The sequence below is a fragment of the Halichondria panicea genome, chromosome 10 (assembly GCF_963675165.1).
Source record: "Halichondria panicea chromosome 10, odHalPani1.1, whole genome shotgun sequence".
NCBI classification, from domain to species: Eukaryota; Metazoa; Porifera; class Demospongiae; order Suberitida; family Halichondriidae; genus Halichondria; species Halichondria panicea.
In genome coordinates, this window is record NC_087386.1 from 4410636 (window position 1) to 4429627 (window position 18992).

Sequence of the window (18992 nt, forward strand, 5' to 3'; positions counted from 1 at the left end):
AGCATGCGCAGTATGCATGAACATTTAGCAACATCCACACATTGATTGGCCTCTCTTAGCGGCCTGGAATCGAGGCTGCACATTGATTAGCCTCGACCCCAGGCTACTACACATTGATATGCCGTCACACCGCTAAGGTCAAAGTGCAGCTGTGGTAGAATTAAAGGAAAAACGTGTTTGTGAAAAATTGAAATCCAACCTTCAAGACAGAGGAGAGACTCTGTGCTTTGTTTATCTTTCCTCCTACTATGAACAGGTTATAGCTGACAGGGTGAGTTGCAATATAATACTTATCAAATGAGTGTACAGTGCAGCACATAGAGCTAGTCTAAAGTAGAACCATTGTACAGATAGTGACAATGGTATTGTATGTGTGGGGAGTGGTGATTGTGTGCTCCCTACTACTCACTCATCACAATGGCGCACTATCAATGGGCCCCACTGAAAAGAAACACTACAAGTAAGTGTGTGTGTGTACACATTACCCTAGTCCTAGTAGTAGTCTAGAGGTTCCCATACTGGCCTTATTGTGTACCTACCTCAGCCTTTATTGTGTGGGAGGAATTTTGGTTTGTATGATTTTATTTGGTTTCCAGGGACAAGGTTCTGGAGATGTTCAATCATGCCTACCGTTCATACATGGTGAGCCTATCACATGACGTGTCTATCTAATCACATGACTCTGATTTACGCTACTGACAGGACTTTGCATATCCTGCTGATGAGTTGATGCCACTGACGTGTAAGGGGCGTGTCCGGGGGGTGGAGCAAGGACGAGGGGACATTGACTTTACCCTGGGCAGGTTCTCCCTCACCCTCATAGACACACTGGACACTCTGGCTGTGAGTCAAGTATATACATATAGTGTGTGGGTGGTCAGGGCAACCACATCCCCTGAGGCCCTATTGGAGGAGAAGCTATGTAACTTATTTAGAAGCCATTACCATGACTTAAGTAGCTACTGTATTTGTCTGGAGATGGTTTCCTGTATTAATATAGATGCTTCCACCAGAGGCTTAAAAAAAAGTACCTTGACTTCCTTCGCCTATATCTGAATCAGTACAATACACTATAGGACAGGAAGCTGTACTCTAACTGTACTGTACATGGTAGCCTGTTATTATTAAAGGGGCAGGAGCAATCTCCCCCTCCACCAATGTACATGTGTCTGTCCCCTCAGGTAATTGGTTCGGTTGATGAGTTTTCCTCGGCTGTACAAAAAGTCATGACAGACATTAGCTTCGACAGTGACTTGGTGGTATCAGTGTTTGAGACCAACATACGTGTGCTAGGTGGTTTACTGGGAGGTCACTTTGCTGCCCTGGCTCTCAAAGAGAAGGGCTACCATCAGTTGGCTTGGTATGATGGGGGGCTGCTCAGAATGGCAGTGGAAGTGGGGAACAGATTACTGCCTGCTTTCAACACCACTACAGGTCTCCCCTATCCAAAGGTGACTGCTCTGTACTCTGAAAAATAGCCAACAGAAAATACAGTTCAAAATTTTATACCAAATTCGAAACTGGTCTTAGTCCTAAGTGTACAGTATGTCATGTGGATAATACAACCTGTACATATGTAGAAAGTGCTTTATTATAGGCAAATCTCTGTTGCAAGTGCACTGCAATCCACTGTACTGTGCAAACTTGCCAACAGAAAATACAGTCCATTCTGTACTAAAATTGAAACTGGTAGATAATACAATCGTTACATGTGCTGTATTATATTGTGCCTCTCCTCAGATCAACCTTCGCCACGGTATGGGCTACCCTAACATGGAGAAGACAACGTGCACGGCATGTGCTGGGTCCATGATCCTTGAGTTTGCTGCCCTCAGTAGACTAACAGGTGCAGTGATTGTGTGTGTGTGTGCGTGTGCGTGCGTGCGTGCGTTGTGTGTGTGTGTACATTACCAAATGCATTTTGTAGCTCTAAGAGTTGGTTACATTTGAGCCTAAATGATATGGTCAAGCTCTCTCTCTCTCTCTCCCATCAGGTGATCCTCAGTTTGAGGTGAAAGCCCACCAAGCAATGGAGGCAATCTGGCGTAGTAGACACCGAGGGCACAATCTGGTTGGCTCAGTCATTAACGTACACAGTGCTGAGTGGACGAGAGTGGATAGCGGTGTGGGGGCGGGGATTGACTCATACTACGAGTACTGTCTCAAGTCTTACATCCTGTTTGGGGACAGGAAGTATCTGCAGAGGTTTGGGAAGGTGAGCGAGTGACGGGTTATTGAAACACTTGGTGCTTACTGTTAGAGTTAAAATTGTGAGGTAAAGGAGTTAACGGAAACTGTGTATACAGTATAGAGCTTTAATATGTTCATGCATGGTCAGCAACTTCATTTTCTTTCTTTACCCCCTCCCCTACAGCATTATGATGCCATCAAGAGATACATCACGAATGGGCCCATGCTAGTGGAGGTGAGCATGAATTCACCTCATCGAATGACTAGATCTTTCATGGACTCACTTCTGGCGTTCTGGCCTGGCCTACAGGTACACACACACACACACACACACACACACACACACACATGCACTGACTAAGAGAAACCACTAGCTCCCTTTAGGGGCCGTAACTTGTGTCCAATTTATTTGTAGCTCTTTGATAAAGGTACCACAAGATGGTAGACTGAGATCAACAATTGTTTTTCGTGCCGTCGTTTTCTGTTTTGCCTTAATATCTCTGAACCTCTCTAGAACGGTTTGACATAGAAAAGTACTTCTTAGAGGCCGTCCGTCTATTGTAGTATGCAGTATACATTTTTGTATATACTGTACTTACCTAACCTTCATGTTTAAAATGACGGGGTTTGTTGTATCTATCTCCAGGTTCTGTGGGGTGACGTAGACACAGCTATACACATTCACGACATGCTTTATCATGTGATGGAGAGACACAACTTCCTACCCGAGGCATTCACTCATGACTTCAGGGTCCACTGGGGAAACCACCCTCTCAGGCCTGAGTTCATTGAGAGCACTTACTTCCTTTACAAGGTACACCGTCATGTGTGTGTGGGGTGTGTGGGTGTTTGTGTGTGGGGGGATGGGGGTGGGTGTGTGTGTGTGGGGTGGGTGGGGGTCCACGGAATTCAAGTTATGGCAGCTGAAAAGAATAATTAAATTGAGGGGGGGAGAGTTGCAGTTAATTTCAACAGCTATTAACTTTAGTACCGTTGATCGAATCTCCAAAATTTTGTGATTTTCGGAAAGCTTAGAAAATTTCCTTTCAAATGATGTATTTCAATCCAAAATTTCGACCATGGGCTATTATTCATGGTATCGCCTAATTGGCAAATATTTTTATCGTTTAAATAAGAATTTTGATGATGCTATTTGAAAGGTGTGTTTCTAAGCTTTCAGAAAATTATATTATCGTTGAAATTGGATCCACGGAATTCAAGTTATGGCAGCTGAAAAAATTTAGGGGGGGGGGGAGAGTTGCAGTTAATTTTAATTTGGGGGTGGGTGTGTGTGTGTGGGGTGGGTGGGGGTGGGTGGGGGTGGGTGTGTGGGGGTGGGTGTGTGTGTGTGGGGGGGTGGGAGTGTGTGTGTGGGGTAGGTGTGTGTGTGTGGGGTGGGGGTGTGGGGGTGGGTGTGTGGGGGGTGGGGGTGTGTGTGTGGGGTGGGTGTGTGTGTGGGGGGGTGGGGGTGGGGGAGTGTGTTTACTCTATGCATTAGCTGTACATGTATATATCACTTTCTGTTGTTTCGAAGAAAGCATCTCAGTAATTGGAATATTTCTGTAAGTACTGTAATCGACCAAAGCTTGTGATGCTACTGCTCTACTCTACTCTCTGTATTATTTTGATGGCTAAGTAGTTAATGAACGATTATGTTGTGTTGCTACTGCAGGCGACTGGAGATCCATACTACCTGGACGTGGGTCGATCAGTGGTGAACAACTTGAACAAGTACGCCAGAGTGAGGTGTGGCTTCGCTGCCATCAAGGACCTCAGGACCAACGCTCACGACGACAGGTGAGTCAGGGGAACCATGTGTCTGTGTATGTACTAATAGTTAGAATTTAGTTCCCCATGTAGATCTCGCAAAAACCTATATCGGTACTTGTATGACATCACTATCCTTACCAGAATGCAAAGGTTAGATCGCAAAGTCTTAATAAACTCATTCACAAAGGGTTTAATATTCTAGTAGTACGATATCATTTCATTGGCAATCTTCGATACTGTATAGAATGGACTCCTTCGTACTGGCTGAGACGTTCAAGTATCTGTTCTTGTTGTTTGCTGACAAGGGGGACAGTCCCCTGAACATGGATGACTTTGTGTTCACGACTGAGGCCCACCTCTTCCCCCTCTCCCTCGCCAGCGCTAACACCACCCTCAATAGAGTCGTCCAAGAGGCAGTGAGTGGGTACAATACATACACAGTGAAGCAGCCATGCTACTTTAGAATATAATATTAGCATTTTTTAAGTACAGCTGCACATCGTAGGGGGGTAAGGCAGCTCTTTTATAGAGAGTACCTTCTTTTGAATGAGGTTATGGTAGCCTGGCTGTGTGTGAGTGTGTCATGTGGGAAGGCAGCAAAGAACAAACCAGTCGCTGACAGCTTCACTAAAGGTTCACTGAAACACACACTAGACACCATGTACAGTAGTAGCCAATAATCCCGTCTAGTCAGCACAGTTGTAGTTGTTTATAATTATACACCCCCTCACACCCACACACACACCACACACCATGAATTAAGTAGCTACTGTATTTGTCTGTAGATGGTTTACAAACTTGTACACCTCCATCACTAACCCCCCCCCCCACACATACAGCCGTCTAGGCAAATCTCTGTTGCACTGCAATCCACTGTACTGTGCAAACTTGCCAACAGAAAATACAGTCCTTTCTGTACTAAAATGGAAACTGGTAGATAATACAACCGTTACATGTGCTGTATTATATTGTGCCTCTCCTCAGATCAACCTTCGCCACGGTATGGGCTACCCTAACACGGAGAAGACAACGTGCACGGCATGTGCTGGGTCCATGATCCTTGAGTTTGCTGCCCTCAGTAGACTAACAGGTGCAGTGTGTGTGTGTGTGTGTGTGTGTGTGTGCGTGTGCGTGTGCGTGCGTGCGTGCATGCGTTGTGTGTGTGTGTACATTACCAAATGCATTTTGTAGCTCTAAGAGTTGTCTAGGATTAGATTGTTGGTTACATTTGAGCCTAAATGATATGGTCAAGCTCTCTCTCTCTTTCCCATCAGGTGATCCTCAGTTTGAGGTGAAAGCCCACCAAGCAATGGAGGCAATCTGGCGTAGTAGACACCGAGGGCACAATCTGGTTGGCTCAGTCATCAACGTACACAGTGCTGAGTGGACGAGAGTGGATAGCGGTGTGGGGGCGGGGATTGACTCATACTACGAGTACTGTCTCAAGTCTTACATCCTGTTGTGGGACAGGAAGTATCTGCAGAGGTTTGGGAAGGTGAGCGAGCGAGGGGTTATTGAAACACTTGGTGCTTACTGTTAGAGTTAAAATTGTGAGGTAAAGGAGTTAACGGAAACTGTGTATACAGTACAATATGTACATGCAAGGTCAGCAACTTCATTTTCTTTCTTTACCCCCTCCCCTACAGCATTATGATGCCATCAAGAGATACATCACGAATGGGCCCATGCTAGTGGAGGTGAGCATGAATTCACCTCATCGAATGACTAGATCTTTCATGGACTCACTTCTGGCGTTTTGGCCTGGTCTACAGGTACACACACACACACACACACACACACACACACACACATGCACTGACTAAGAGAAACCACTAGCTCCCTTTTAGGGGCCGTAACTTGTGTCCAATTTATTTGTAGCTCTTTGATAAAGGTACCACAAAATGGTAGACTGAGATCAACATTTGTTTTTCGTGCCGTAGTTTTCTGTTTTGCCTTAATATCTCTGAACCTCTCTAGAACGGTTTGACATAGAAAAGTACTTCTTAGAGGCCGTCCGTCTATTGTAGTCTGCAGTATACATTTTTGTATATACTGTACTTACCTAACCTTCATGTTTAAAATGACGAGGTTTGTTGTATCTATCTCCAGGTTCTGTGGGGTGATGTAGACACAGCTATACACATTCACGACATGCTTTATCATGTGATGGAGAGACACAACTTCCTACCCGAGGCATTCACTCATGACTTCAGGGTCCACTGGGGAAACCACCCTCTCAGGCCTGAGTTCATTGAGAGCACTTACTTCCTCTACAAGGTACACCGTCATGTGTGTGTAGGGTGTGTGGGTGTTTGTGTGTGGGGGGATGGGGGTGGGTGGGTGTGTGTGTGTGTGTGGGGTGGGTGGGGGTCCACGGAATTCAAGTTATGGCAGCTGAAAAGAATAATTAAATTGAGGGGGGGGAGAGTTGCAGTTAATTTCAACAGCTATTAACTTTAGTACCGTTGATCGAATCTCCAAAGTTTTGTGATTTTCGGAAAGCTTAGAAAATTTCCTTTCAAATGATGTATTTCAATCCAAAATTTCGTCAGGGCCACAATTTGTCATTTTTCGGCCTTGGACCATGGGCTATTTATTATTCATGATATCGCCAAATTGGCAAATATTTTTATCCAAAATTTCGTCGGGGCCACAATTTGTCATTTTTCGGCCTTGGACCATGGGCTATTATTCATGGTATCGCCAAATTGGCAAATACTTTTATCGTTCAAATAAGAATTTTGATGATGCTGTTTGAAAGGTGTGTTTCTAAGCTTTCAGAAAATTATATTATCGTTGAAATTGGATCCACGGAATTCAAGTTATGGCAGCTGAAAAAATTGAGGGGGGGGGGGGAGAGTTGCAGTTAATTTTAATTTGGGGGTGGGTGTGTGTGTGTGGGATGGGTGGGGGTGGGTGTGTGTGTGGGGGGGTGGGAGTGTGTGTGTGGGGTGGGTGTGTGTGTGTGGGGTGTGGGGGTGGGGGTGGGTGTGTGGGGTGGGTGTGTGTGGGGGTGGGGGTGTGTGTTTACTCTATGCATTAGCTGTACATGTATATATCACTTTCTGTTGTTTCGAAGAAAGCATCTCAGTAATTGGAATATTTCTGTAAGTACTGTAATCAACCCCTAGCGTGTGATGCTACTGCTCTACTCTACTCTCTGTATTATTTTGATGGCTAAGTAGTTAATGAACGATTATGTTGTGTTGGTACTGCAGGCGACTGGAGATCCATACTACCTGGACGTGGGTCGATCAGTGGTGAACAACTTGAACAAGTACGCCAGAGTGAGGTGTGGCTTCGCTGCCATCAAGGACCTCAGGACCAACGCTCACGAGGACAGGTAAGTCAGGAGAACCATTATATACTAATAGTTAGAATTTAGTTCCCATGTAGATCTCGCAATAATCGGTACTTGTATGGCATCACAATCCTTGCCAGAATGCAAAGGTTAGATCGCAAAGTCTTAATAAACTCATTCACAAAGGGTTTAATATTCTAGTAGTACGATATCATTTCATCGGCAATCTTCGATACTGTATAGAATAGACTCCTTCGTACTGGGGCTGAGACGTTCAAGTAGCTGTTCTTGTTGTTTACTGACGAGGGGGACAGTCCCCTGAACATGGATGACTTTGTGTTCACGACTGAGGCCCACCTCTTCCCCATCTCCCTCGCCAGCGCTAACACCACCCTCAATAGAGTCGTCCAAGAGGCAGTGAGTGGGTACAATACATACACAGTGTAGCAGCCATGCTACTTCAGAACATTTTTATGCATTTTTAGGTGCAGCTGCACATTGTAGGGGGGGGTAAGGCAGCTCTTTTATAGAGAGTACCTTCTTTTGAATGAGATTATGGTAGCCTGGCTGTGTGAGTGTGTCAGGTGTTGTTCTCTCTGTGTGTAGTTACTGGTGAAGAACACAGACCTGGTGAATATGAGCACTGTCACTGTTACCACTAGCGGACCAGACTCTTCAGGGAAGGCAGCAAAGAACAAACCAGTCGCTGACAGCTTCACTAAAGGTTCACTGAAACACACACTAGACACCATGTACAGTAGTAGCCAATAATCCTGTCTAGTCAGCACAGTTGTAGTTGTTTATAATTATACACCCCCTCACACCCACACACACACACACACACACACCACACACCATGAATTAAGTAGCTACTGTATTTGTCTGGAGATGGTTTCCAAACTTGTATACCTCCATCACTAACCCCCCCCCCCCCCCCACACACACACACACACACAGGCGTCTCCTGTTCACTGACGATTATTATACACCCCCTCACATCCACACACACACACCACGCACCATGAATTAAGTAGCTACTGTATTTGTCTGGAGATGGTTTACAAACTTCTACACCTCCATCACTAACCCCCCCCCCACACATACAGCCGTCTCCTGTTCACTGACGAGAGTGTCCTCCCTCACGAGGTAGGTAAAGGAGAGGCTGCTGTCAAATAATATAAGAGGACAAAGCAAGGGAAAACTCCACCCACTCAATCAGCGGTGGATTATAACGAGCAGGGGCCCACTCATGATGTGTGTAGTTCATGGTTCATCGAGCCAGTACAGTGGATGGAAAGCTCTCTACTGGGCAAAGTGGAGGGGAAGGTGAGGCTGCTACTTGTGCATTAGCTAAAAATAGATACGTATCTTGAAAGCTCGTAATTTGTGTTTTGATTGTCCAATTTCAAACTAATTGATGCATTCAAGAGCTCTCAGAATTACCTTTCCAATGGTGTGCTTAGATACATGTACTAATTTTGTGATTAGTCAAAATCCAATTTAACAAAGACTATAATTATAGCCTTGCGTTATTTTCTAGAATTCAACTGTTTAGAATTTACTATACATTTTTCATACACACACATGCGGCAGATTCTGTGTCTCAAGTGCCCAGCTCGTTTGGGGTCATTCAACTGGTCAGGTGATCAGTGCTCGTGTGGGCAGTGGGTCACGCCCTGCTTCCAGATACACAAGGCACGAATAGACGAAACCAGAACACTCACTAGGAGAAGTGGACAAAACTGTATAGCTAGCAAATTACTGAATTATTGTCCAAATTCAAACATTAATTTTTTTCGATCATTTGAAGGTTTATTGCTTGAACAATAAATAATGTCATACTAATTCAATGTACCATGTACGCTAAACAAATTTTGGAGCTTTGTTAACTGCTTCTCTAGCCCATTCAAACTTTGAAAAGACTGTAGGAACGAGCTATAGCTAAACAGGATTATTAGCGCTTACTTGAATATGTTTTTTGTACTCAAATTGAAGCGCTTTTCCAATTATGCGAAGGATATTAGTGAAAATTTAGAATTGATTCAGCCATAGATAGTGAATGCAGGGGATTCCGCTAGCCTGGCTACAATTCGTGATCCGCAGTTTACAATAATTTTATTCATAATTATAGCTATAATTATACAGTGGAACCTTCATATATATCACCAAAACCTCCATAACGAACACCATCTATGATTCAGCTAATTTATATCTATGAGCTAGCTAGCTTGTATACATAGCCTCGATTCCGGGCCGATTAAAATACGGCCTGGTACCTATTGCATGGTGATAGTGCACACGCGTTAGTTTATTGTCCAGAATCTGGGAAATCCCCTTTTTTCTTTCCCTCATCTATTTTCTATCTTTGTACATCAGCTTAGCTCTCTATTGTGTTGTTCCAGAAGGCTTTAACACTAGTCTGAAGCCAGAAGAGGCTCTCATCTACCTCTATGACGGTTGTATGGTCAGGATGTCTTACCTTGAATCTGTACAGGCTATGCGAAATGTATGGTGCCTCAAACTGCTACTTGCGAAGACAACCCGGCTATAGGACCATCCTATATAGACGTAGATGAGAGACTCTTCTGTCTTAAAACTAGTGTTCAAGCCTTCTAGACCAACGTAATAGACGGCATAAGCCACAGCTTCACAGAACTCAGTCATAGAGATAAAGTATTACGGAACATATTCTTAGTAAACGGACTAATTTCCTGTGTAATTTACTAAGGTTTTACGTTCGTAGTACGATTACCCATATTCTGGGTAATTTGAAGCGCTGCGCAGTATCACCCCTGCAATACGTACCAGACCGTATTTTAATCGGCCTTGAATCGAGGCTAGCTTGTACAGTGCATGGCATAGCTGGTGATAATTATATCCATCTGGAATGACTCTCTGGGCATATGCTGTTTGTCTGATTATGCTGAGAGAATGTGAGACAAAGATTAGGTCTTTTTGTTCCGCAGTTATTCTTGATCAATATGATTGTTTTTGTACTGAATCTGTAAAATATGAACTGTAACATAATAGAGTTGCCTTGCTTGCTCACTTTCTAGCTATAGCTTACGAGTCAGGTCTCATCACAGAGACATCCAGTTACTGGGTTGGGCTCGAAAATGACTGCATTTTAGGCGCACTCTCAAATATAAGCGTATATATATAGAGCTCTGCTATTGACCCCATGCATGAGCTGCATGCGCTAATAATCCAGTTTCTTGTTTTTGGTATTGTTTTTGGTATGTTCTCTTTATGGCCATTCCTATAATTATTATAGCAACTCAATTTTACATGGGTCATAATTATTTAGTGCATGCATGCATGTATCATTGTCCATTGTACCACCCTCTTTCTCTAGGTTTTGTTCAGACCATTAACTGTACTGCACTCCCAATGGAACAATATTTGTCTAAACTCTTCTCTGATCACAAGGAGAAAAAAACATGCTTTCGAATAGAGTTGAGAAAATATCGTAACAGTAACAAACGTTGTTCAACAGATACAACCTGGATAACCGGTTTGGACAAGACACCACAAATATTGGAGGTGGATTTTTTGTTGCTGATTATAGCTGGAGATATCGAAACTAACCCTGGCCCTGTTCTTACAACACTGACACTCTCAACTCTTCATGAAGAATTAGTTGAGTTGACTAATCCACTTCTTTTTGGTAAACACTTGGGCATTCCTCAGTTGGTATTGGACAAACTTCATCCAAATGGTATGTGCTATAATTATGCATGCACGCATTAAGTTAATGCACCTTCTCTCTAATTATAGTAGCATATGCATGTGAGTCAGTGATAGAATGCAATTTCAGTGAATTGATGGTCGATCATTACCCACTCTTTGTGATCTGGATTCTGCCTGCATGCAGCAAAATTAATCAATGCAAACATGTTCATCATTATCTATGATGCACTTGTCAGTGAGTAGTTGGGTCCACTTAGTTGAGGGAACCCTATAATTAAGGGTGCACATACAGTGCATCCAGTCTAGAGAGTTGAATACCACAAATGTATGAGTACAGTTGTACGGTATAGACTCTAGTTAATCCGGTCACCGTTGGGACAGTACAGCTTGGTCAGAATAGCGAGGTGGCCCCAGGAAATAACCGCGGCTAAAAAACCGACCTTACCTCGAATATAAATTTTATGCGGTTCTGCCTCGAGGATAATTATGGTCTCAAGTGTAATCCATTGCCAAACCATACCCAAAACGTCATATCCGGCCATTATAAAATTACATGAAAACCTTGTTTGGGGCAGCCAGCACTGACCAGTATATGGAAAAGCGAGTGGCCGCATTTCAGGATGAGTGTTGTGCAGTAAACATCTAGCTAGTATACTATTCTGTGCCAAATCAAATGGCCGATATATCGAGGTGGCCGTACGTACTTCAGAGAGCCGAAATAGCGACAGTCTACTGTTCTTAAAAGATTGGAATATTTCTAAGAAATTATGCTGACACCATTGTGTACGTGAATGAATAAGATACAACATTATTAAACAAAAATCTATTGTGGGAAATAATGGTGAAAGCGGGGGTGATCATATAGAAAATAATGTGTGTAACATCGATTATCTTCGGAAAACTAAAGTCTTTCTTTTCTGATTAAAAGTTAGACAATTATTTTATTTCAAGCTTACTATATGTGTAGCAGTGGCGGATCCAGGGGGAGATCCCAGGGTGCTCCTTTCAGTCTAGATATTGTGGCTTTACTACAGCCTACCAGCTAGTTATTTATCAGTTTTTGTAGCTATTGTCAATGATTGTACCTGTTGTTTTGATGTATCAACTGCCAAAGGAGTGTTCAGGTTAGCCTATAGGCTAGATAGTTGACTGTTTGTAGTTGGACTCCGCCCAATTAGACTGTTCGTGGCAGCTAGCTAGCTCTACGCAAGTCTATTATGGGACTTCCCCTGTGATTTTCCCTAGTCATGTGTGACCGGAAGTGGACGTAATCCCAAAAAATTTTGCTCTGTGCGGGAATTCCACTACGCGCTCGTAGTTTGGAACCGCCCTTTCATTTTTCCTGGATCCGCCACTGTGTAGATACGTAAGCAATATCAAACCTTGCGTAAAATAGCCAAAGTTCTATAGATGTTGTGACGAAGTCCTAAACCTTAGCCGGAATCTGTTGGTCTTTCCTCTCCCTAACCGATTAGCCATTATTTGTAACAATTGTTTACTGTTCTATTATCACCACAAACCCACCATGCAACTTTCGTTGCTATGGAAACATTTTTAGTAGCTTATTCATTCACCTCAGAGGAGGAACGCCAGGGTCAATAGGGTCACGTTTAATTAAGGATTATTGTTCTGGGTTCTTGACCTTTGTTGCATATATATAGCAGCTTAGCGCTTCTGTTCTTTATTTGCCTGCTTGGAAAGCTTACTATACCTAGATCTATCCAGTGCAGCAAGCCAGTATACATCAAAATTTATACCCTAGCCACGGAAGGCTAATTTCCATATCTTGTGGTTTTGAAGAATACAATAAAAGGTCAAAGGTTGCAATTAAATCCTAGATCTCCTCTCTCAAGCTGATTCCTCTGGGGCGCGATAGCTCAACCGATTTCTGTTGTTATTATAAAGAGGATCAAGCTATTGGTGGTGTATAAACTCAGGGGCGTGAGGGTAAACTCAGTTTTACATGTAAAACATAGGGCCACGTGGTGTTTTAATTAGTGACCTTTTGACCCTGGCATTCCTCCTCTGCATTCACCTATACAAAATGGCAGCACCATTTCTTAGAAATGTTCCAATCAAAAGATATTAACATTTAAGTACAACTATACTCACACGTTTGTGGTGTTCTACTCTCTAGACTGGATCATGATGCACTAATGATTCTGTTTCCATCTGAACCCATTGCCCTACCCCACTGACCCACAGACATTTGCCATCGATTGGTATAATTATAGGCAGCGACTGATCTGTATCAATAACAAAAACAAGCATCTTCCCATCATGTCTATAAATTAATGCTTCTCTCCTAATTTCATGCAGACGTCAGTGAACAGAAAAATACCCTGCTTCAGTACATTGCTAATAACTATGAACTATACGGATTTGATTGGGAGAAAATCGCTGATGCTCTTGATATAATTTTATTGAGAGACCTGGCCACAAAGCTGAGGTCTAAATATTGTCAACATGGTAATGATTTGTTATGGCTATGTGATGATAAAGTTATTACATGATTGATTTCCAAATTATCTACCGGTATGTCATTGTAGATCATTCATCTTCGAGTGATGAGTATCTTTCAGCAGAAGAGCCCCCTTCAAGTGATGAGCATCATTCAGCAGAAGAGCCCCCACCGGTGCAATTATGTGAGTTTCTAATGCGCATAGTAATCATTTGTGATATGTACTACCGTTCAATCATTTGTGATGTACTACCAACGGTATAGTACATATCACAAATGATTACTACTGTATACTCTTCCGAGATTACGCCCACCCCCACTTTTGAGAGAAAGTTTCTGCATTGGCTAATTTGCCTTGAGAATATGCCCACCAGAAAGTGATGCATTTATTTTGTCAGTGAGAGCAGAAAATGTTTAGCAGTTTATTGATTATAGCTCAGACAATTGTCTTGTGTGGTCGACAAAATCTAGCCCTTCGTGATCATCGTGACAGTGGTACAGATGCATGTAGAAGGTGCACAGTCGGCAAGCACAAACCATGGCAACTTTAGGGCCTTGATAAACTTACAAATTATCAGCTGGAGACACCACCCGTAGAGAACATCTCGAGAAGGCAGGTAGGAATGCCACTTAGATACATACCCTGACATACAAAACCAGATCATCAGTATCCTTGGTGACCAAATCTGTGAGAAGATTTTAAGGAAGGTTCGTAGCAGTGCCTGATAGCAGATGAGGTCACTGATTGCTCCAACAGAGAACAACTCTGGCCTGAGGTATGTTGAGCCAGGGTCTTGTTTACAATTTAACCTGGTTCACATGGAAACCTCTATAAGAACAAAAACACAAAACTTACAAGAAGTTGACTGCCAGAGAGATTGTTCAGACTCTTTGAAAGCTTCGATCTGGGAGGCTTTGATTTCTATGATAAATTAAACATACCATGTAGATTACACCAATCCATTGTGACATACCGTAAACATCCATTAGCACGAGTATGTTGGTCATCTATCTATATAGATCTACTCCTCTATACAGAAGTGCTTGCGCCCCAGACGATCCTGCTTGAGAGAAGCAACATTTGATGCATTTTTCAAACAAATTAGCCGCTAAAGGGTATGCATTTTGTGTACTAGCTGCTTTGCTGCCTGCATAGTATTATAGGTATATATATCAACTTTCCAAAGGCAAATAAACAATCAAAAACGGTAGCTGCTAGATGAAAAAATACGATGCGCAGGAGTTAAGAATGTAAGACAACAATTTGGTTCATTAAAAGTGTCCCTATTGATTCCAGTGTACCTCTTCTGGGATGCAGTGAGAACAAGAACTAACAAAACACAACACAGTCCATGCAGTTAGGCTGAGGAGTTGGCAGTGTTCATCTTAATGTATCGTTGTGTTGCCACAAGCTAGTGCATGCATGTGTGGAGATCAGTGTTTTGAGCAGAGTGAGGTATAATTATATATTGCAAATGTACAATTGTATACTGCGCCATCATCTAAACCTGTTCATATTTGTATAGCAGTGCAGACTGTTTTTTCTTCTGATACTCTAGAGCGATAGAAAGCAAGCACACACTGTATATACGTATATATAGCTTTCAGTTTCAAAACTGTTGTTGGTTGTCACTCTACTAGATCTTCTTCAAAAAAGCTGCCTTCTACAAGCTCTACTGATTTTCTATTTGTCTTTTGGCCGTCTTTTTTCTCCTAACTGGTCCTCGACTTGGAAAAATGTTTTGATGCTACACATCCTTCACATGTCGTCATGTGCAGGTTCAGTGCTGCACATCGGTTACCAACTAATATTATTATGGATGGCAAGCACTTGCAGTTACAGTCACAGACTCCCTAGTATCATCATAATAATTAGTGTCAGGCTTTGTAAAACAATTATACATACATGCCTGTATAATAGCTCTCTCCATCCGGCACACAATAATAATCTGTAGTGCATGCATGCGTGGAACACAAAGCTGCATTGCTATAATTTATATTCTTTTGATCATAAACTTGTTTATAGATCTCTATTACCAACTGTACAGCCCTGACACCATCATCTCAAGTACAAACTCGAAAATATTATCTACGAAATGTCTCAATATTGCTGAACCACGAATATTATGTCCTCCGAAAATTACCCGCTATATGTTTTTTTGCAATGATTATAATTAATGGTTTTATGATTAAGGGGATATAAATTATTAATTTAATAATAATCAGGCTCAGCCATGAACCACCTCAATACTAATTAAGAATGCATGGTTTTATTTCCTAAGGTTTACTGCATGCATGGCTTTCGAATGTTTTAAGAGAGCCATTTAATTTATCATAGTTTACAAATTATAGGCTGCAGTGTATCATCATGCATGCATGAAGCTGTATATATACTTTTCAATTATACATGCAGCTGATCTGCCGAGAGTAGGACTTCAAGAACGGTTTCTAGTGCCAGACCCTGTTCCATCTCAGCAGCCTACCGAGGGTTCTCTAGTACCAACTAGGACTTCATTATCAGTAGCACTGGGTCCTCCTGGACCCTCACCAAGTATACCACCACTAGTAAATGAAAAAGGTGACTGTAATTTATATCGGCTTGAGAATACACAGTTTCAATACTTATAATTGTACTGTATATTTGATTATTTATACATAGTTAGATGTATACATGCAGGTCAGAATCTTCACTGCAATATAAAAAAAAAAAAAAAAAATTCTAACAAAATTACATTATAATGCTAGTTAAATATGGCCTTCAGTTGGTTTTATATACTCAATTGTGTTACTCTACTACCGGAAAAATGTTATCAATTAGGCGAATTTATATAGGTGAGGTTTGCCAATTTATAAAGCGCAATGTCCTGGTAATGCGCACACATGCACACGCATGCATATACCATAGTTGCCCATGCACGTACCTGATTTGCACAGTTGCAGGTGTGACACAGACAGAGGAGCTCTATGGATTCCTTTGAGTTTGAGAGCTGCTAGCACGCCTAGAGTATAGATGGAGTAGTATAGGATGATCATTGATCTGCATGCAGAAAAGACATGCATACTGAAACTCAATTGAATTATGCATTCGCACCTATAATGCACATTATGTAACCTCAATATTGCCACTTTTCTGTGTCAAATTAGCAATAATAATTATAATTATTGTGTTTTTTTTCTGTGCAGGTATTATTATGCTAATGAAAAGACACAATGTTACTGATAAGCAACTCAACACTGAATTACGGGAAGCTGATTTTTCCCACTTGGCTAAATATTTTGATAGGATTGAGCTCTATGTTTACGAGATGGATTTGACTCCTTCTGAACAAGGCGATGTGACACTGAAGGGAAATCACAACATTCAAGATGCAATGATTATGTGCTTGTCTTACTGGCGAAGACACAATCCTTCGAAAGCGACATACAAATCTCTGTTGAAGATCTTAGTGAGTCTTGACCAAGGATTGATAGCTGATAACGTGTGTCAGTACTTGGCGCAGAAAAATGGTGAGTATTACACTATTTATAGCAAGTGTTCACTTAATTGAGTCTCATTCACACGCACATGCAGATTAATGTTAATAGTGCTTGTTAATCCTAGCTGCAAGAGTGAGAAGAGAGTTGCAAGGCAGGCTCTACTGTACTGATGCAGGAGCCATTACTATGATTTTATCTTGTAAACTTTGTACTTTTGTCAGCATCAATCATGGGCGATCATTTCCCACTCTTTGAGTTTCCCTGTGATTATATTATATGCAGCAAAATTACCTTACGAACATTATGATATCTATGTGTATTAGCCAAGGGCGTAGCCAGGGGGGTGCTAGGGGTGCTCGAGCACCCCCAACCAGCCTGAGTCAAGTATACAAATCACAGAAAAATGTATCTGATTACGGTATCCAACTGAGCACCCCTTCTCTTCCAGTTCTTGCTGCAGTTAGGCTGTTAGCTAACTAGTATAATATTATAGGCAAGGAAAACGATTCAGTCTCTAAATTGTGAGCTATTCTGGCTTAAATCGTTCTCTTTTGTGATCGTGGCCAGCTTCTCTATGCAAATAAGCGTTCAGCCACGCCCAACTTGGGAGATAAGTTAATTATGACGTCATTAATAAGAGGTGTCACCCAAATTTCGGCACTGCGCGGCGCTAAAAATTGGGCGCTTTGCGCCCTCTTTCATCTATGATAGCTCTCCAAAATCCTGGCTACGCCGCTGGTCAGTCATACAGTAACCACATTGCACAAAATGAATCATTTCTGACACAATGCTATTTTTTGTTTCTATAGAAGACCAGCCAACAAAACCCAAAGGTGAAGAGTACTATGCACCCACTTGGTACACAAATTCTGCAATCACAATCATAATAATTATAGTCTGAATAGTTTGTTTATGAAAACTTATTTTTTATCTTCACAGTTACGCCTGAAACAACTGTAGCTCAGTTGAACCAACAGTGTTCTAATGACGCTCTTCTCCAGTTGTCTGCCAAGATTGTAGCCTCGATCCCAGGCCGAGTTTTCGCTTTTATAACGGTTAGGCGAACAACTGGGCCTGGTACTAGTTGTCTGCGCATGCGTCAAATTTTCATTGTATATTTGTGGTCGGCAAAAATATTTAATAAATCAATAATAGAAATTTGTACACAGAAAATGCACAGAGTGAGTACACAAAAGATGCACATAGGGAGCTGCTTCACAAAGGCCTGGGGAGTTGCCAGTTGTGCTGCAGCACAATTACAGTGACCCAGGGCAACTTCAGGATGATTGAATGCCTTCAAATTACGTTTCAAAAAGATTTAGCAGGCTGCTGGACTTCTCTGATTCTAGGCCCCAACTCGTAAACTCATTGCTTGAGAAAACGTAGATTCTCTTGATGTCTCTGAGCTACCCAGCAACGCTCGAATGAGCAGGTCATACTCCAGTCCTGTGTCTGTGAGTATAGGACAATATTAAAAGAAACCAAAGACGGTTAAACCCTTACCTCAAACTGTCCAGTCTCGTCCGTTAGTATAGCCAAGAGGAGTACTGTTGGGACAGCTGGATATTAGCCATTGCTCCTGTACAGAGAAGTAGACATTTTAAATACGTGTAGAAATTTCTCGGTTATAGTGTCATTGTCGACGAGCTGATGATGGCAGCACCAAGTTCTCTAGCTCACACTCTTCACTTGATCCACCATATTAATGATGAAACTATAGTCTACCTACATTCTTGCCAAACATGAACAAGACTTGATAGCATAGCCGGCCATAGGGCCCACACAAAAATATCTGACCTTAACAAGCTTGACAAAGCTTTATACCTCTTCCCTTGTTGTTCAGTCTTCAGAATAAGCTTCAGAGAAGAGAGAAGCTTCAGCTAAGAGCCATTCCAATCGATTCCAATCGATTCCAATAATGATAAAACGGGAACTGACTTCTAGTACACGATAGTACACGAATATAAATGTCACAAAAGTGAACGAGAATATCCATTCGTCAGAATCTGACGAACGACTGACGCATGCGCAGACAACTAGTACCAGGCCCAGTTGTTCGCCTAACCGTTATAAAAGCGAAAACTCGGCCTGGGATCGAGGCTA

The 18992-nt window shown here is 42.2% G+C and overlaps 1 protein-coding gene and 1 long non-coding RNA gene across 8 annotated transcripts; one reads left to right on the forward strand and one right to left on the reverse strand.

Moving 5' to 3' along the window:
• The first annotated feature begins 186 nt into the window (after window positions 1-186).
• On the forward strand, window positions 187-18265 carry LOC135343011 (ER degradation-enhancing alpha-mannosidase-like protein 3). Of its 7 annotated transcripts, none has more exons than XM_064539923.1 (13): window positions 198-460; window positions 597-642; window positions 703-843; window positions 1182-1451; window positions 1741-1846; window positions 1995-2215; window positions 2375-2500; window positions 2837-3004; window positions 3863-3987; window positions 4205-4376; window positions 7868-7985; window positions 8219-8587; window positions 8855-9077. In XM_064539923.1, the coding sequence occupies exons 1-12, from the start codon at window positions 360-362 to the stop codon at window positions 8284-8286; spliced, it is 1662 nt and encodes a 553-aa protein (XP_064395993.1). In that variant the 5' UTR covers window positions 198-359; the 3' UTR covers window positions 8287-8587; window positions 8855-9077. The 7 variants fall into 7 exon arrangements, with proteins under 7 accessions (XP_064395992.1, XP_064395993.1, XP_064395995.1 ...); XM_064539925.1 differs by having other exon boundaries at window positions 8368-8587; window positions 8855-9075; XM_064539926.1 differs by lacking the exons at window positions 7868-7985; window positions 8219-8587; window positions 8855-9077 and adding exons at window positions 4800-4893; window positions 4945-5050; window positions 5235-5373.
• LOC135343022 (uncharacterized) lies at window positions 18024-18992 on the reverse strand. Its single transcript, XR_010397034.1, has 2 exons — window positions 18393-18992; window positions 18024-18341 (listed from the first exon to the last, which is right to left on the reverse strand). It is a non-coding gene; the product is annotated as an uncharacterized LOC135343022 (long non-coding RNA).